Below are 21,738 nucleotides of genomic sequence, written 5' to 3' on the forward strand. Positions count from 1 at the left end.
TAAAGATTTTGGAAAATAGTATCTGGAACATGAAAATCCATATATTGTATTGCTCGTTGTATTCCAATGTTATCAATGTCAGAAAGTGGTAGACATATAAAAACATATCGCTTTTTGAACAATCCATCGAAGTAAATTATTCAGGTTATTTCCAACGTTGTGGTTGTTTTGGTAGCACAAATCTACCAAGTTTTATGAGAACCTATTTACATACATGCATTAACAGAATCAAATAAATATTTTAGTAATGTAAAATTTGTTAATAGTAAATTATTGGCAAATTGAACTGTTATAGAAAAACTGAATAAACATAAAATTTTCTCTATATATTGTAAATTATAAAGCGTACATATAATCGGCATGGCTTGTAAAGGGACACAAATGTCATTCATCGCGTAATGTTAAGATATTATAGAAATAATATTAATTGAGAAACAATGTGATTTGTAAAAAATAATCTATTTATTAAAATTTTACCTGTGCTTATTTTAATAAGCATTTCGTTTTTCTGCTATATGTCTATTTTCCATCTCTAGCTAGTAGGTGCCTACCTGCCGTGGGTACCTAACTGTTCTTATATTCTAATTTCCTGTTTTTTTTTAGTTAGTTTTTTGTCTTCTTCTTGTATCTCTAGTCTATTCCACACAAGTTATATCGTGCAAGTGCAAAATAGATGAAAGTCCAATTTATAAAGATTTTTATTAAGTAAAATATTTAACCTTTAAGTTACTATTTATTACTGTAGTTTGCTAGCTATTATACTCTTACTGAACGATGTTTATCGTGAGTAAAATTATAAATAAGAAGAAATCCTCACACACTTTTTTTCAAATAAGAAATTTTTCAAAAATTAGGAAACTTCGGGATGTCAACTACCAGTATATTCAGCAAAGTAAACTACCAACTATGCACTTTCAAAAGTCTTTACCACGCTTACCTGTGCCCGAGTTATCGAAAACGGGAGAACGTTACCTAAAATCTTTGAGGCCTTTGCTGACCGATGATCAATTTGAACAAGCTAGACGTCGTACCACAGACTTTGTAACTACAGAAGGCAAAACATTACAAGAGAAACTAATCGCCAAGGACAATAGGAACAAACATACAAGCTATATATCCGAATATTGGTTTGATTTATATTTACGGGATCGTGTGGCATTGCCAATAAATTATAATCCATTGCTTGTATTCCAAAATGATTCTCGCCCACCCTATAATAATCAGTTAATTAGGGCTACAAATTTATTAATAAGTGCTGTTAGATTCATGTGTTCACTGAGAGAACAAATCTTAGAACCTGAGGTATACCATTTAAATCCAAAAAAAAGTAACACTCACTTCTTTAGAACTATTACAGGGCTCTTGCCCGAAGCGGTGTCATGGTAAGTAATGATTGATTATTATTTTAAAAGTTTGTTTTTCAGCATTAGTTTAGTATCCTACAGTATTTAAGTCAACAAGAAGAAGAAGGGTGCATGCAAAAGAATCTGTAGAAATTTATAAACACCTATGTTGAAAAAATTCTTTATAAAATTTCTGTAAAATACCTATTGAATTTTTATATAATTTGAATTTAAAATTATATATAATAATATAACACAGTTGTTGCAAACTTTAAGTACTACTTTAGTAACTATTTAGGGAGCAGGGTTTCATCTATATTTAAAAATGTTTGTAACATTTATTTTGCAATAAACTTATTATTATTATTACTAACCCCATAAATTTAATAGTAATATTATTTATTTTTTATTTTAATTTTAAAACTAATGTTGTTTTTTATATCATTATAATGGAAATTTTATGAATTTACTGTTTGTTGTTTTCAACAATTGTATTGACTTCATTATTTGAAAATAATGTTAAAACTAAAACAACATACTACAAAATTAATTCAATTGGATTTTTATATTATTTTATATAATTATTTAAAAACTGTTTTGGGAATAGGGCTTATTTATCACTAAAACTACATCAGTTTTTAATTGGAAAAAATATTAAATACAAATTTGTTTAAAATTATTAAATAAACAAATATTTTTGATAAAACTAACCTTAATTTAACCTTAGTTACATCATGCTTGTTATTGTAATATTTACTTTCCTACAAAAATAAATCTAGAAACAACAAATATGATAAACAACAACATAAGCGGACTCATCAAACATACTCAACATTTATGAATATAAGAATATAATTCTCTGCTGGTTTACTTTTGAAGCTCAATATTGATTTTAATCCCACATCTTATAATTGTCAATTTTGTAGTGTACTCTTGAAACAATCATTATGACCTAGGTTAAAATTGAGATCACACATACATTGGCAAGTTAAACTAATATGCATTCAAAATAGTATTGAATATATCAATTACATACAATATTAATATATCATAATACCATTTCAGTTTCTTCAATGATGATGACATATGAAATTGGCATTTTGTAAAAATGGAATATAAAGTGAAATTTTTTTTCTAAAATATATTTAATTAATCAAAGTATGCACCGTTGTTGTCTATGCACTTTAGCAATCTCATAAGTAATTCATAGATCCCTTTACTAAAAAAAACCATGGGGGCAAGAATCAATAAACTCTTTGAAACCGGTTTGGACTACCACATCAGAGTTGAATTTTTTTTCCTTATAAGAAGTTGTCCAAATTCCGGAAAAAATAGTAATCTGTTGGAGCAAGGTCCGGGGAATACGGTGAATATTGCAGACATTCCAATTGTAGCTCATCTAACTTAGTGGTTGTTTGTTGTGCAGTGTGTAGTCTTGTGTTGTCGTGAAGCAGCAGTGGCCTAGAGCAATTGACCAATCTCGGTTGTTTAGCAGTTACTTCTTCCTTCATGGTTTGCAGTTGCTGATAATAGAAATCTGCCGTAATCGTTTGGCCAAATTTTAGAAAGCTATAGTGAATGATACCGGCGCTAGTCCACCAAACACTCACAAGTAACTTTTTCTGTGTCAATTTTCGTTTAGGGCAGGATTTGGCTGGGTCTCCAGGGTTCAGCCATGGCGACTAGCGCTTCCAATTATTATAGAGTATCCACTTTTCATCACAAGTAATGATTCGATTTAAAATCCCTTCTTTATTGTGTCGGTTAAGCAAAGTAACACAGCAGTCGACGCGTGTTTGCAAATTCGATTCCCTCAATTCATGAGGTATTCATCGTTAAAGTTTTATCACTTAGCCCGAAGCCTGCAATTATCTCTGAAGTGCTTTGTGATGGATCCGCTTCCACAATAGCCTTTAATTCTTTATTTTCCACTTTGGTCTCCGGCCGTCTTGGTTGGTTGGGGGTTGGTTCTGAAGGTCGAAATTTCCAGAACAAAACCGTTGAAACGAAAAACGTACCGTGCTATCTTTTGCGACACCAACGCCGTACCCATTATTAATCCTTCAAGCTGTTTCTGCAGTACTGATGCCACGGTAGAAATCGTACTCGTAAATATACCGATATTTCATGTTTTCTATTGTGCGGCAATAAACGAGGTAAAAGAAAAAAATTATGAGAAACAAACAAATGAATAACTATTTAACTCAAATATACCAGCTAAATGAATTTACAAATTTGAATTTGGAATTCTTAACCAAAAAGGAGATATTTAATATCAAAGTGGCCAACGACAAAACGCTAATTTCATATGTAAGGACCTAATATATTCTTTATTTTAAATCCAGTCTTGTTATTTTAATATATAAAAATTGAAACTGCTTAACTGATTTTAATGAAATTTTCTAAATGTATATTGTTTGCGCCAACTTAGAGAGAGTTTAGTTTTATCCCGATGAGAAGAAATGAATGATGATCGCCAACATTTGGTAGGAGATGGCACCTTAAAAAGAAAAAGGTGGTGGTAGAAGCAAAAACAATATTTGGCACTAAAAGAAATAAATTTTGTACGTAGTATTTGTTTTCCAATTTATTCTTCAAAAAGAATATAAATCCTAGAACACTGCAGTCGTCTTTAATCAATAAGAAGTATTTAGACTCGGACCCGGAGACGCACATTCCAACAGTACACATAGGTACATGTGCTTCAAGCGTCGAACATTTTTTGTTTGGAATCAGAAAAGGAAACCTAATATTTTTTCAGGGGGAAAGGGATTGTTAGTAATGGAGACTAAAAATCCCATTGCTAGCAATATACCAAACCAGGTCGACCTCCTCGTGGTTCCCCCTGGAAACTATCATGGTTAATTCCTGATGAATTCATCATGATGGGCTAACTGGCCTTTTTTCATTCTCATTGATCACCCTTCACTAGTGCTCCGCCAGCGTATCCCGTTAGCGCAGGCGGGGTAAGGTTACCATTCCATTTTCATCCACCAAAAAAAAAAAAATTTTTTTTATAAATACACTGTTGCTGCCTGCACTCTAATCACACCATGGTATGGACAAAGGTGTTGGTATTTCTGTTTGTGATATCAGCTTATATTTCCGTAGTGGAAGGGAATAGGATAAACACAATATAAAAGTACGATAAAATTTAATAGAAGACAAAATACAGAAAGGCAACGATTGTTTCTAACAGTCAACTAAATTTAAAAACATATCTTTTTAAATTACAACCGGCCAGTAGTGCGTAGCTGTATGAAAATAAACCTATTTCTAACACTCCTCCTTAATTTCATACAATAAACACTCATACAGACATACATACATACCATGTACACAAGCACAACATCAAGTCTACCAATATCACGATTTGACTCCCATACCATTCACACAGTACTCAAACTTTCCTCTTAATAGAGATTTAGTTAGAGCATCCGCCAACATATGGGAAGTGTCTATATACCTTAAATTCACCTCACCAAGTTCTACAGCTTCTCTAATAAAGAGGTATCTTACGTCTATATGCTTTGTACGTTGATGATGAACTGGGTTCTCTGCGATAGCTATGGCCGATTGACTATCACTGAAAATAAGGATTGGTTCCTCTTTGGTACTAAAAATTTCAGCGAGAAACCTGCGCAGAAACACTGCCTCTTTTGAAGCTTCCGACAATGACACATACTCTGCCTCGGCTGTTGATAGTGCAATTGTGCGTTGCTTCTTTGTTTCCCAACAAATAGCTCCTCCTTGGCTGATATAAACAAATCCAGAGTACGACTTGCGATCTTCATCTCCAGCATGATCAGCATCAGCATACCCTTGAATAACTGGCAAAGTCATTCCTTTGTTATATTGAATGCCATAGCTCTTTGTTCCTTTTAAATAACGCAACACTCTCTTTGCTGCGAGCCAGTGTTCTTCAGTGTAACAGGTATTAAATTGACTGATAGAACAGACTGTGTGCGATATATCCGGCCTTGTACACACTGCTAGGTACAATAAAGATCCTACAAGTTCCTGATACGGAATCCTGTCATCCGGTTTGTGATCAGACCCTGGTCTAGTCAGCCTCTGGCCTGGTACAGACGGAGTTGCGGCCACTTTGCAAGCTTCCATCTTAAAGCGTTTAAGCAATTTATCTACATACTGTTCCTGGTCCAGTTTAATACCTTTATGATCTTGGGTGATACGAATGCCTAATATAAACTCGGCTTTCCCAAGGTCCTTCATATGAAATTTAGACATCAAGTCCTTCTTTACTTGAGACAACTCTTTAGCATTGTTCCAGAAGATCAGCATATCATCCACATAAATAGCAATAATAATCTTATTATCACCTTTAGATCTCGTGTAGATACAGGGCTCATTCTTCGATCTCTTGAAGTTAAGTTTAATTAGCTCCGAATGTAGTTTTTGATTCCAAGCTCTTGGTGCTTGCTTCAATCCATAGAGAGATTTTTTCAGTAGACAAACATGGTCCTCCTTACCTTTCTCTTCAAACCCTGCTGGTTGTCTCATATAGACTGTTTCAGTTAGATTGCCATTGAGGAATGCTGTTTTGACATCCATCTGATCCACATTTAAACCTGTTCTCGCGGCTAATGCAAGAAGTGTCCTCAGCGAACTGTGTCTCACTACAGGTGAAAAAGTTTCGAAATAGTCTATCCCTTCTCTTTGGCTGAAGCCTCTTGCCACTAGTCGAGCTTTATATCTAATTTTATTCCCCCCCTCATTTTTAATTCTAAATAACCATTTAGAATCGACAATGTTGCAATTACTAGGTGGCTTTACAAGAGTCCACGTCTCGTTCTCCTGAATAGATTGTAACTCCTCCTGAATCGCAGCTCTCCATTTATCTCCATCACTCCTAGATAATGCTTCATTAACAGTTAAGGGGTCTCTCTCTGTTGTAACTTGATAACTAATGAAGTCAGGTTGTACCTTAGCCTTTCTCTCTCTAAACGGATACCTACGATCTGGAACATCATATGATACAGTTTGATCTTCCAGAACTTCCGTATCATTTCTCTCATCAGCAGATGCCCACTCTTCACAAGTGTCGTTTCCGTCAATATCCTCTCTGTCTTCTATTGGTAGGTTTTCAATTTCTAAGACATCCATATTTCTTCGATTTCCTAAGTTATTAAGATTAATGTCATTATCAAAATTTAGAATTACATTGTCATTTTCCTTACGTTCAACAGACTCTTCTCTTCTAAAACATATATCATTCGATTTCACAGATACATCCTTTTTATTCTCGAAGTACATTTGATTTTCAAAAAATATGACATTTCTTGCCTTATACTTCTTTTTTGTAACTGGATCCATCAAAGAATATGCCTTAGAGTCTAAACAATAGCCGATATGCATCAATGGTAGGCTTTTTACATCCCATTTTTTCCTCTTGTTATTATTAATATGCATAAAAGCCTTACAACCAAAAACTTTAATCATACTTAGGTTGGTTTTATGTCCCGTCCAAGCCTCTTCCGGTGTTATATCTTTAACAGCTTTAGTAGGTGATCTATTTTTCAAGAAAACAGCCGTATTGGCGGCCTCAGCCCAATATCGGATGCTTAATCCTGCTTCTTGTAACATACATCTTCCTTTCTCTACAATTGTTCTGTTTGCCCGTTCAGCAACACCGTTTTGTTCAGGCGTATACTCTATAGTAAGTTGATGTTGTATACCATGGGATTTAAGATAATTATCTACTTGTTTATTGACATACTCCGTCCCGTTATCCGTTCTTAATATCTTAAGTTTCTTGCCGGTTTGATTTTCAGCAAATACCTTAAACTCTTGGATTTTAGAAAACGTCTCACTTTTTTGTTTAAGAAAGTAAATAAATGTTTTCCGTGTAAAATCGTCAATAAACGTAATAAAATATCTAAACCCGCTAAAAGAACTCTCACTCATTGGTCCACAAACGTCAGAGTGTACCAACCCTAATATCTCTGTAGCTCTAGTACCTTTAGTTTTCTTAAATGGTATTTTTGTTTGTTTCCCCATAACACAGGAAACGCATTGAAGTGTTGAAGATTTAGGAAAACTTACCCCTATGGCCATTTTATCTTTAAGTAGTTTTAGATTTCTTACTCCAAGATGACCCATTCTCTTATGCCACATCTCCATCTCGCCAAGTGTAGCTGTATTTAATGCTGTGCCCTGTGAAAAGGATTTGAGTTTATAGACACCTCTCTCTAATATGCCTTTAGCGACTACTCTCCCTTTCACCTCGCATTCATCAGCCAGGAAAATCTCACATCCTTTCTCCGAAAATACAACTACATTACCTCTACTCACTATGTTACTGACACTTAGTAAGTTAGTACTCAATTTAGGTACAAACAAGACATCGCTCACGTTTACACCTATTTGACTCGATACAGTACCTTTTCCTTCACCATACATCTTATCACCATTTGCACAGTTAACTTCCACTCTCTCAGACTTATCAAAACATTTGAATTCCTTAAACCAATCTCTTCTATTTGTCATATGTGTAGATGCTCCGGAGTCTAAGATCCATTCTTCATCCTGAGAATTTCCACTGACAGCAAAAACAAAAGCCTGCATAGCATCCTTCTTTTGTTTTGGGTTATTCGGACATTCAAAAGCCTTATGAGGTCCACCACAGATAAAACATTTGATTTGCTTCTTATATTTTTTCTTGTGAACCTTCTCTTTAGTCTTTCTGTTAATCAATAGTGCAGAGTTATCCGGGGCATTACTCAAGCTCCCTGATGTATATGTGTCCTCCATTTAGAAAAACTTCATCTTAATAAAATCTGTTGTTAATACTGTATTAGTATTTTCGAGCGCTAATCTCATTGGCTGAAAATTTTCAGTAAGTCCCTGAAGCATAAGAGCAGCTAGGAGCTCATCATCAATCTCCTTCCCAATATCGCTTAACTGCTGCGATATCGTCATAATAGTCGTTACGTAGTCTCTCACTGACGTAAATTGTTCTAACTTCAAACTTACTAATTTTGATAAAAGGCGACATCGGTTATTTATGCCTTTATCCTCAAAAGCAATTTTCAGTGCTTCCCATGCTTGTTTAGCTGTTTTGCATTCTCTAACATGTACTAAACAACGTGATTTCACCATTAGGCATATCTTAGCGCGAGCCTTCTGATCTCTTCTCACTCCTATTACATCATCATTCTCCGGTGATACCTGTGTGTATTTCCATAAATCGTCATGGAGAAGGTATAGCTCCATAGCAAATTTCCAACTGTTGTAATTGCTATTCCCATCGAGTTTTTCGATAGACGGTGGACTACCACTCTCATTATCGTTTGATGATGACGGTCTGTTATTCATGATTGAGTTTGCAATCGAACCATCACCATTACTTTCAATCATATTTTACCTTTTACTCCCAGCCCATAACCTGTTGGTATTTCTGTTTGTGATATCAGCTTATATTTCCGTAGTGGAAGGGAATAGGATAAACACAATATAAAAGTACGATAAAATTTAATAGAAGACAAAATACAGAAAGGCAACGATTGTTTCTAACAGTCAACTAAATTTAAAAACATATCTTTTTAAATTACAACCGGCCAGTAGTGCGTAGCTGTATGAAAATAAACCTATTTCTAACAAAAGGTAACACTGATGGTGTCCGAAATTGGAAAGACATCGTCGGAAATTAAGGAAATTGTTGAATACACTATCAAAGCAAAATCAATTGTTTGTCTATTGAGAAACATTATATAATAGGTTGCCTCAAAAAACTTGGTAATAACTTCATGAAGAACGAAGAAACAAGCGAATTGTAGCTAATACTAACCACTCATTTTCAAGTTTTCCAAACTGCTGCTGAGTATTCATGGGAACCATACAAAGAAAGAGAAACCGGCAGCTCGGGCTGGAAAGTAGCAAAAAGAGTTATAGATAAAGAAAAGCTACTATGGGCAATCGGTACCTTTCTGCCATTTAAAGCAGCGGGCCTAGATAGAATATTTTTGGTCCTCAAATGAAGCAGGAGCATCATAGTTGACTATTTAAGTTGTCCCGAGCGTATATAGCTTACCGTTACATACCTTTGAAATAGCGTGAGGTAAAAATCATATTTATTTCCAAACTAGACATTTTCTACCTGGTTTAGGAATAAATATGTTTACACTGAGGCCAAATTCTTTTGACCCATCAATCTCACCTCGTTCTTTTTGAAAACTTTGCAGAGACTATGTGACAAAGAGATCAATGTCTCTTTACGCAAACCTTTACATCCAAACCAACATGCTTATAGTGAAGGCAAATCAACTGAATCAGCACTTCATAACGTGGTACCCCGAATAGGCAATTCATTGGAATCGAATCAATCAACCTTAGGTGCATTCATTGACGTCGAAGTGGCATTCGATAAAATAAATTTTGCCAGTATAAGTCGGACACTAGCTACACATGGAATACACACAACACTTAGCGAATGGATATATAACATGCTTAATTAACGAAGACTCGTCAATAGAGCCTCTATTCCACAAGGCACTGTATTATCACTGCTATTATACAATATAGACGTAAATAATACATAGATAGATGTACTCTTTATTATTTCCTCCAAAAGCTTACAATAGTGAACTTATTATAAATATAAATAATTACAAGAAATAATCACAATGAGAAAGAAAACAATGGGCGACCTTATCGCTAAGAGCGATCTCTTCCAGGCAACCTTTGGATGGAGAGGAGTAATTATAAACAATCATAATAAACGATAGCGGCCTCTATACGGTAAGTTATGCGGATGATATAGCTGTACTTTATCAGAAAATTTTGAATGTACTGTATGACCACATGAGAATAGGTTATAAAATATTTAAGAGATGGTGCATAAATTATAAATTCTCGGTAAATTCTATAAAAACAGAATTAATCATGTTTACAAATAGAAGGGTAACATCTTACAGACAACCAAAACTCTTCAATACAGAACTAAAACTTAAGGAAAAAGTCACGTGGCATAAACAGTAAATTGCTTTGGAACAAACATCTTGACTATAATAAAGTAAACAAAAGCAACAATTGCATTCTATCAGTACAAAAAGTTACTAGAAATAAATGGGATCTTTAAAAATGACTGTGGTTGTCCAGAGCTGTGATAAGTCTAATGTTGTTTTATGGTACGCTGGTCTAGTGGCCGAAGACAAAACTATCGACCACTGCAGCCAAACTAAAAAGTTTTTGAAGAGATTGGCTTTTTTTTCTATTAGCGGCTACATGAAAACAACTTCAGTAACAGCAATAGAGGTACCTCTCAACATAACACCTCTAGATCTGCACATACAGCATCAGTTACCATGGTGCAGCCGATTTAGTATATAATTTCTAGAATAGTGAAAGACTAGTGATTAGAGAAATTCTGGGAGCTTATTGAATTTTTTTTTTTATTCTTAACAAATGTTTAGAAATATATTTGTGTTTCAATAGCGTTATAAATTATTTTCTAGTTAATCAATAAATACATTTAATAACAATATAACTTATCGTTAAATTTACCATTTTTTAGATGTGATGAAACATTTGTAAAAATCTTAAAAACGTTGTACTGTAAAATAGTAAATTTTTAGTTGCGTCATTGTCGTCTTAAACTAGCGTATGCTCATTCGCACCTGTGTCTATAACCATTACCTTAAAGGTTTAGAAATATTAGTTTTTCTATTGTTATAATTATTATTTTGTCGATATTATACCTACACATGACCCTCATTGCCACATTACTTAAATTTTCTGTTGTTTACACGTATATTCACGGTTTAAATGACCTATTTTACCTCATTTAACACTTCTTTAATACAAAATGCCACTCTACAATTCTATGTGACAATCCACTATTCTTTGATTAACTGGCTATATTGTTTCACATCAATTAGCCGCAACTGCTATTGTGGAGATTTGATCCTTAGGGACCTTTATATGTAGGTAAGTATATGCTCATCTTCAACTAGTAAGTTAAAAAAATACCTTTCAACAATTTAATTTGATGTGATTCGAACTTACATCTCAGCTATCCGAGCTGTGTTCTTAGTTACACCACGAAGGTATACTATCAGTCGGTATTAGTGTCTACATAGTTCAGCATATTATTTTTAAAGGGGAAAGAGATTGTTAGTAATAGGATCTATCAGCCCCATTGCTAGGCATATACTCTACCAGGTCGACTTCCACACGATCCCCCTGGAAACCATCATGATTGTATTCTTGTGGAATTCGTCACGATGGGCTAACTGACCTGTTTTAATCTTCACCTATCTATCTCTCACTGTTGCCCCATCAGCGTATACCGATAACTCAAGCGGGGTTAACATTCCCTTCTCAGCCATTACAAAAAAGTATATTGTTCGTTAGTTTACGATTTACCTATTTCTTATAATCTTTTCGTTTTACAAATAATAAAAATTTGTATGACGTATGATTTTTATTATAATTTTAAAGAAAATATAAGAAAATTATTTTTCATTATTTGATTAATTTATTTATTATTTTATTTTCATTAATTATTTTATACAACTTTGCTACCTATTACCTGCCAAAGCCACAATGACCGAAACTTCATAATAGCCTATATTTTCTACCTACGTTGGGAGCACGTGCTGAGAAACTTCCTTCTTTTATAAAAAAACGAAGTACAAGCAATTACGGGCTCTTGATTTATAATGGGAATGATAAAAATATACGAGTATATCGTCCTCTCCTTTCTTCTGTTATAGTATTGATACGATTAGATCCATCATGTATCAAGTGCCCCAACGTTTCCTCCATTTTGATTTCAGTAGTTTTTAGAATATGTCACTTTTTTCTTATACCCATAAATATTTAGATATATTAATTAATGATATAATGTTTTCCAGGTATGGTGCATATTTATTTAAAGCATTCCCTTTGGATATGAGTCAATTTGTTGGGTTGTTTGGAGCAACACGTCTACCTCAAATAAATAAAGATAAAATATATCGTGACCCATCAAGTAAACATGTGGTTGTACAAAAGAATGGAAACTTTTATATTTTTGATGTATTTGATACTGATGGTATGTATGTACATAGTATTTAGCTTTGACATATTTTTTTTAACAAACGCTACAGATGCTCTAAAGAATTAAGTAATTTTTTATATTGTTGACTTGTGATTTTCATAAGATTATGTTCCACAAAAAAACAGATTTCAATTATGACAAAACCACTTATTTTTATTTAAAAACTAAATTACTAAAACAATTTTGATAATATTCAATGAGACTAATCTGTAAGAATATCCTTTCAGACAAAATAAAATTAAAATCGGTTTACAACTGACGGAATTATGAGATAACAAACAAAAAAATTCAACCAAATAGTTTATTTTTTCTAGATGTATAGTTATATTAAGTACCCAATAAACTATTTCAGTATATCGATGCAGAGAACAGATATTAAATATATTTATAAATTCAATATATTTTTATCTGGTATATTATCATTGTTTTGGCCATGGCCTTGGAAATTTAAATAAAATATTTCGCTATTAATTTTATGCAAAAATTAAAAGTACATTATATATATAGAGAAGTAAAAGTGTATCCATTTTTATGAAATAAATTATCAATAGGTTAATAAATTTAGAGATTTTTTGTTTAAATTATAGAAATTAACATGTATATACTAGACGGAGACTTTGTACAAAAGTCGTTTGCTTGGGCACCTCTATCCCATTCGTGTTTCTACCGTGAAGCAACTGTTTACATGGCTGTGTTTCAGTTTGAAGGGTGGGACATGGTAGTGAATTTTTAGGGTACAGAGGAATAACACCTGAGTCGTCAGGAATAGCAATGCATGGGCGAAACACTATACTCTGTTATATCCATGGTACTGTTCATGTCTATAGGCGACGGTTGCCACTTTCTATCAAGTGGGCTGTCAGTTTGTTTGCCATTCTAAGTTGCATAAAAAAATATATATAATAACAGCCACAGTAACAATATTTATTTATCTACTATTGATATATACTATTGATCCTTATCATATGTACACACTATGACAATTGTTAATCGAGTGTTGTATTTTTAGGAAACATTTTATCACCATCTGAACTTTTGGGAAATTTGAGTAAAATCCTCAATGATAATACTCCAAAGGCAGACCATCCTTTAGGGATTTTGACGTCTCAAAATCGTGATGTGTGGGCAACGCAGCGTGCACATTTGGAATCAATAGGTAATCAGGAAACCTTGCGCAAAATAGATTCAGCAATATTTAATCTGGTCCTTGATGATATTCTGATAGAAGATGATAAACATAGAATACTACAAAATTTCTTACATGGTGATGGGACAAACAGGTGAGAATTTAGTTTGTTTCTATGTTTTTTGTTAAAACTTTTTATGCGATTTAAAAAATATCACAGGAATTTTATACTGATAGAAATTTATATTAAACCGACTTCAAAAAGAAAGAGTTTTTCCATTCGGTTACTTTTGTATGCTTATTACCACATTACTCCGTTAGTTTTAAACAGATTTAATTTTTTTTTTATCTGGAATGATATACTTTCTGGTTAGCCCCATAGAAATTTTATCAAAATCGGTTCAGTAATTTAGGTTTTGTTACAACTGAAGTCAGTTTTTACAATTGAGTTCAAAAGAATGAGTTTCTCATTTCATTTGTATTATTTTTTTATGTTTGTTATCTCATAAATCTCTCAGTTTTAAACCGATTTGAAAAATTCTTTTTATTTAAAAAAATATATAAAGAGATAATTTTGATAGATGCTAAATTGCTTTGTAGAGAGGTGTCTCTTCTTGGTTCATCTTCTTCCTGCAATACAGCAGGCGGCAGGAAACAGGGATGGTGTTTAAAATCAAAATATAAAATATCTACTTACAAATTATATATTTTATAAGCAAATTTAATCAGCCCAATAGTTTTATTATTTTAAATGAATAATTAATTGATGCAATAATTTTATTTTTCCAGATGGTTTGATAAATCGTTCAGTGTAATTGTAACCGGCGATGGTGTCGCTGGTGTGAACTTTGAACACTCGTGGGGCGACGGTGTTGCTGTCCTTAGATTTTTCCAAGACATATACAACGAAACCATAACTAAACCCTTCGTACATCCAGACACAAAACCTTCAGATAACAACATAACTGTTAGTACATTAGGTAATTAGTTATGCTAATACATACAATTCATAACAATTTTATTCCTTATCAGTAATGCTTATCTAGAGTGGCATAAACAGTAAAATTAGACCGGTTTTATTATTAAATAAATTTAAGTTATATGTAATAACTTATTCGTCATTATTATTATATAATATATCTTTTTTTTTATACCACTGAGGTGGCAAACAAGCATACGGCCCCCCTGATGGTAAGTGGTTACCGCAGCCTATGAACACCTGCAATACCAGAGGTATTACGCGTGCGTTGCCGACCCTGAAGAAACCTCTTTACACCCCTTTTGAAGAACCCCATGCTGTAGTCTCTTGGGAAAACCTCAGCAGGGAACTCATTCCACAACCCGAGTGTTCGTGGGAGGAAACATCTCAAACCGCGCAGACGAGACCATTGAGGCTGTAGGACATGAGGATGATGGTAGTGTGAGCATCATATTGAACAATTCCTCTGAGCACAATCCATTGTACAGGCGGTAGAACACGCAGAGTGAGGCAAAATCTCTCCTAAGACTTAAGGGTTCGATACCGCTTGTGAGCTTGCGATCATCGATTATATAGTGTTATTTTATGATACAGCTTGGATTGGCAAATGATCTGATGGGTAATGGTAATCGTTACCTGTAGATATAATCAACTTAGTACATGTCTTAGAATTTTCTTTATCACCCATGGTATTCCATATGAATTATGATCTTGAGATTAAGATATTAAGCTTTAGTATTCAGTAATGTCCTTCAAATTACATACGTTTACGGGCAAGAATATTTCTTAAATGATTCATCTCAAATTCAACTGAGAACAATCCAGAACCAATAATTTTAACTTCAGAATTGAAGCTTCCAGTTCGCCACTATTTTTAACTATAAATTAACATTTTTAATAAATTTAATTTTGTAAAAAATATTGCTTTATCCAAGCCTTCATCCACATTCGTAAAAATGTAATACAATATTAAGTCGTATTTTATTTTGTTTTTATTGTAGATTTCAAGTTGGATGACAAATCCAAAAATTTTATCGAGAACGCAAAGAAAGAATATAAACAATGGTACGATTCTCTAAGTATTGACTATATATTATACGAAGGCCTTACAAAAGGAGCATGTAAGAAATTTAAAGTCAGTCCAGACTGTATTATGCAGCTGAGTTTTCAAGTAAGTTTTTGTTGTTAATTTCTATAAATATTTTTCTTATATTAATAGTTCTCTTACAATACAACGATTTTAAAAATGATAAGTAAAAAAGGGTGATCCGATTAACAGCAGGATTTTTGCAACCATTTATATATCTCTTATGCTCTTCATTTTTCATATTTGTGGCTATATAAACCTCAAATCCGTGTTCATGTAAAAATACACTTTCTTCGACGTATAAGCAACTAAATAAAACATGCTATACGTGATCTCGCTTGCTTGTGTTTTACTAACGTCAACATATCAAATATCCTATCAAGAATTTGTTTAAGTTGGGCCTCACACAGGCCCTCCTCAAGCTATCTGTTTGCTAAGTTTAACTAGAATCGGTTAGTCATAAAATTTCAAAATGTCATCTATCTCTTAATTTTATAGTTAGTGTTTTGTGTTTGATTGATCTTCTACGAAATTTTTTCAACTAGCCAATTCCATTGAGATGATAATAAATACCTCATAAAAGACTATCACAAGGTCGGATGTTCAAGAGATTTAATGTGAAAAGTACTTATATTATAAAACGCTTCACTGATACTCAAGCACTCAATTCAAGGTCAGAGTTAACAACCTGTGCCCACAATAATCCGTGGAAATATAAATTTCCTTTAGAATAGTACCTATATATGGTCCTATAGTACTTTAAATGTTTAAATTACAATTACAGTCCCACAGCTTGTTTCCACATACCATAGGAGAAAAGATAGACACAATAAACCCATAAATAATCGACATTGACCTCCATACAGTATAAAATTGTATCGCAGAATTTAGCCAACCTTCACTGTTCAACTTTCTGACAATATGCACTTGAATACGCATATTAATGATATCGAAACAAAACAAAGAACATTAACCCGATCGCGAATGAAAACGATTTTAATAAAATAACACCTGATTCAATATTATGATAATTGGCTATTTAAATGTTATCGAAGAAGTATTCTTAAATTAGAAAATGTTTATTTCACCCTATTTTTGTACATATAAATATTTATTGTGTATTATTGTTAAAGATAATTTCACTAAATTTGAACCTTTATTTCTACCATCAATGTCCAGAGGAGCCCAATTGGTGTAGATATAGGAGCGTAACCAATATTATTCGTTCCTATTTCCGACTCCACCGTTTCCAGTTCTTTTTTACATACATATCTGTCACGCCTGTCTCCCATTAGGGTAGGCAGAAACAATGGAACGCCAAATTTCGATTCAAACAAACCTCTTTCGCTTCTTCCACATTCATCAATCTTGTCATACACGCTCGTCGGTTACGTACTTTTAATTTGGACCTTCTTCAGCACGTCGCCTATTTGGTCGACATACGTCCGTCTAGGGCGGCCCCTACCGACATCTCCATTCATTCTTGCTCGATAAATCTCTTTCGTAATTCTTCTTTCATCCATCCTCTCCAAATGACCAAACCAACGCAACATTCCTTTTTCAATTTTTTCACTACATCGTCTTTTCCACACTTCTCTCTAACCACACTGTTTCTTACTCTATCTTTATCTTTCTTTTTTTTCTTTTTTATTATTCCATATCACCGTCAATTTGCATGCACGGTTACGAATTTGCTGATCGTTCTGTTTTTCACCTTACAAGTTCTCCTATTGTTAATTATTTTGATGCTCTATATACTTCTCGGGAGTATAAAAACAAAAATTCACTTAATAATGATAATTAATATGTATTATTCAGGCCGCTTATCACCTCTTACGTGGAAATTATGTTGGAACGTACGAATCATGCAGTACGTCAGCTTTTAAACATGGCAGGACTGAAACTATGCGGCCGTGTACTGAGAAGACTAAGGTAACACTATTATTTATATTCGTAAATAAATGCTAATATTATAAATATGAAAGTTTATAAAGTTTATTATATATTTTTTACTCGTGCTTAAATGGCTGATTGTATTTAGATAATATTTAGTAAGCGGGTAAACCTACCCGCTTACTAAATATATAACCATATAGGATACTGATTACGCGACTAATGGATTGAATGTCCGTAACAATTAGTACATTATATTACTAACAGTACTAAAATCTTTAATCAGTATGTAACATGAGAATTAGCAACTATAGTTAGTAGTTAATGCGACAAAAATTTAGATTTATTATAATTACACGCGCAGATATAACAAGGTGTCGCAAAAATTCTTTGGCAGTTACTTGCCACCATTTGCAAATAATATAGCAAGTTCTAATAAAGTGATGAATCTTACGCCCACCTGTATAAAATAGACGCTAACAAATGGTAATTAACTAAAACGCAAATAACGAAGTTTTGCACTTATATATAAATGCAAATTTTTTGATGATGTAAATACTTACTTTACATTATCACGTTCTTTCGTAATTCGTACATTATGTTGTATTATAATAAATGCTTTCTTACACGAAACATACCATTAATACAAGTTTATTCTCCATTAGGCTTTCTTCTTTCCTCTGCTGTTTTAATTATTGATTAATTATTAATTTGAATTATCTGCTTTATGTATTTATTAGAATGAAATTGTAATTGTATTTATTTATGTAAAGTTGTTTTAAATATAGGAGTCGCTACCTCAGATTATTTTTAATAGATAGCATTGTAGGTGATACGAAATTCATTAGGTTATCTAGTATACATATGTATTAGTGCATGTGTTTTTATAGTTTCCCTTTTATTATAAAGTAGATAATATTTTTATTTTTATTATTTTCAATTGTACCGGCAATGAACCTTCATGCTTAACCCATGATTGACTGGTAGATAACGTTTTTGTTATGTCCGTCATGCGTACCTTTGTTATATACATTAAAAATAATAAATAAATAAGCAACTTTTGTCGAACGCATATATCAGTTCCGATTGTTCTCCACAGGAATTTTGCGACTTACTCCATCTTAACAAATCTTCTAAAGAGGAACTACGAGCCATCATGCAAGAATGTTCGACGTACCACAGTGAACTGGTGAAAGAGGCGGCCATGGGGCAAGGTTTCGACCGCCATTTGTTTGCCTTAATGAAAGTAGCTGAAGAAAACAATTTGCCGAGACCAGAGCTATACGACTCTTATGAATATAAATACCTAAATAAATCCATTTTAAGTACGAGCACCCTGTCCGCCCCAAGTGTTATGGCTGGAGGGTTTGGACCTGTCGTTAAAGAAGGATTTGGTATAGGGTATGTATTATTTTGCAAATTATATTAATTATCAAATGCATAGTTATAACTACTACATCTATTCATCATCAGATTTTTTTTTCATAAGATTCATTCATTTCATAAGATTACAAGATATACAAAAGAAACAATGTAAAATAATTTTAAATATTTTGCAGTTACTCAGCGTTTCCAGACAAGCTGGGTGCAGCAGTAACGAGCTACAAAAACTACAATGACAGTACACAATTCATTGAAGCACTCCACAAATCGTTTTTAGATATAACAAAAATCTTATCTGGTTAATATAAACTATGTGCATATCGAATTTTTTGGTGCATATGTTAAGTGCCTATTTATTTTTATACTTCTATAAATAATTAAATCGAATCATATAGGATCTGGTTTACCAGTATACATTTTTATTACTGTAGTCAAATGGGATAGGTTAGGAAAGTTCTAACATAATATTTTTATTATTTATTTTATTTACGCAAAGTCAACGTAAAACGTCGCGTTTAAATTTTTTAGCATTTTGTTATTAATATAGAAAATAGAAAAGACTATTTTTTATATTTAATATAGGGAACAGAAATAGTAAATTTTCACAAGATTCACAAAAAAATACCTAATTACTAAATATTTATTTTTGCTTGTGATTGCACTACTAAAATATAATTAATGTTTAATTTTCGCGTGTTTGTTTGGATGATTACCAATCTCGAATAAAAGATTTCCTTTTGATTTTTAATTGGCATAATAATTTATGTATTTTGTATAACTGGATAGGGAAATATAATAGTTGTATTGCGATGATAATTTAATAAATTAAAAAAATCTGATGGAAAATGGCAACCATCACTAGTAGACATGAATACTACAATTATACAGCAGTAGTATCATGATAATTTTTATAGTTATGACAGGCAGACGGTGGTCATCACTTGAATGAAAGTATTAGCCGCTTTCAATAGACATTAACTTTACCAGTGACATTTGAGAAAGCTATAACGCCCTTAGAACCACTCATGCATTGCCATTCTTAAAAATTTAGGTATTATGACCCCATACCTTGAAATTATACTCATTTATCCCACCTTAGAATTAAAAACACTGATATGTGAATATAGCTGATTGTGCAAATAATATTAGAGTAGAGATACATATAATTTTTGTACAGTCTCCCTCTAGATGTCTACCGCTCCTTTGTATTGCTAATCTTGATGATTTGCCCCCCTTCCCCTTCGCTCACGAATCGTAATGTATCAGTAACTGTATAGAATACATGTAGGTCAAGACGATAAGAACTTCGTTCTACGTGCGTTTTATACTATTATATCAATAATTATACTTATAAATGTTTAAGTGTAGACTTGAATATGTGTATGTTTTTTACTCAATCATATGTACAAGTACGCAGGAAAAGCCGCAGGAAACCGTTAATATTGTATATTGCATTTAAAAATACAGCAATACTTATTTTATAAAAACATGTTAAATTGTTTATTAAATATGCCAAATATAAAAAAATATAATATAAAATTATATGTTACGACCCACGTCGCACGTCATGCGTCGTACACACTAAATTGTTATAGCTCTTATGTTAAAGATTACACTAGATGAATAGGGTAATAATCATTATTTTTAACACGCATTATTGCGTATTAAAATTATTACCATTGGTACTAGTGTGTGTCTTGTAGCGTACTAAAAGGCACAGAGACATTTAAGAGGGTGCTATAAGTCAAAATCTTATGAAGTCTCTATTTACATAAACTAGGTCTATATAGACATCAGGAAATCACTGTGAATCTCAATCCTCTAAAGTAGTGATTCAATCATTGATAAATATAAAATAATTTCAACATCCTCAAAATCCAAATAATTATGATGGAAAAATTATAAGTAAAATTTTTGCCATCGTTATATATTTATTGACAATAAAACAATGCTAGTTAAAAAAGCCCAATACCAAGCCACTTGGCCATAGTCTTATTAAATACTTAGTAAGCATCGTTCTTCCTTTTATGAAAACTAATTCGTGGTTATTAATAATGGATTTATAAATACAAGACGTTATTTTAATTTGTTTTATTTTTATTAGAAAAAATATAAATTTGCAGTTATGGGCTTGTTTCAGAGGATTTCAGTGATTTAATAAAGACCTGTATTGTAGTTTAGAATAATTGTTAAATAGCTCGTAAGTACTGGTGTTATATTTTTTTATAAAAGCATATTCTGTTTTATAAATTTTATTAATACAATAATATAATTTTTAAAAGTGTTCCGTTTTATTTACAAATATTTGTAATACAATAAAATTAACAAACTTGACTGGTATACCTAAACACTTTTCAAGTGACTGGTAAGCAGATTTTTAATTCACCTTTTTCTACGCTTCTGTACCAAATGTAACAGAGGAACCTTTATTCCCAGGGCGTTATATGAACACCTATTAATGGTAATAATTTGAAACTTAGAAAAAGTAGATTTTGATATTGCTGGCCTATGCAAGGTGAAAGTTTTGAAATTTTTTATTATCTTTGCCGGGGGGCCAAAAGGAATATTTAAATTTCAAAACTCAGGACTCAGTCCAAGTTAGATTATTCTAAAATAAGGAAGTACTTTGACCTCACAGAGTTTATAAAAAATCTACTAGATGGCATTAGTATCAATTTATACGATGGACGAAGTATTGGGCTCAGGTTTTAATGCTTAAAATAATGAGAGATGATAAGTAAGGATGAAACAGATCAGTTTCCTATAGTGACAAATTTCAATTGACCAAATTTATTACTCAAAGGAACCGCGTGGAGGTCGATCTGATAGAGTATATTACTACCAATTGGGTTGTTAGGGGGGAAAGAG

At 32.7% G+C, this 21,738-nt stretch overlaps 1 protein-coding gene across 1 annotated transcript; it reads left to right on the top strand.

Annotated features, from left to right (window-relative positions):
* Window positions 1-546: 546 nt before the first annotated feature.
* On the top strand, window positions 547-21,154 carry LOC113512443 (carnitine O-palmitoyltransferase 2, mitochondrial). The gene is made up of 8 exons (XM_026896332.3): window positions 547-1,382; window positions 12,218-12,396; window positions 13,412-13,682; window positions 14,318-14,508; window positions 15,509-15,678; window positions 17,413-17,526; window positions 18,587-18,888; window positions 19,047-21,154. The coding sequence occupies exons 1-8, from the start codon at window positions 775-777 to the stop codon at window positions 19,171-19,173; spliced, it is 1,962 nt and encodes a 653-aa protein (XP_026752133.2). The 5' UTR covers window positions 547-774; the 3' UTR covers window positions 19,174-21,154.
* Window positions 21,155-21,738: the final 584 nt, after the last annotated feature.

Source organism: Galleria mellonella, unplaced genomic scaffold (genome assembly GCF_026898425.1).
Source record: "Galleria mellonella isolate WM207_F2 unplaced genomic scaffold, CSIRO_AGI_GalMel_v1 utg64, whole genome shotgun sequence".
NCBI lineage: Eukaryota > Metazoa > Arthropoda > Insecta > Lepidoptera > Pyralidae > Galleria > Galleria mellonella.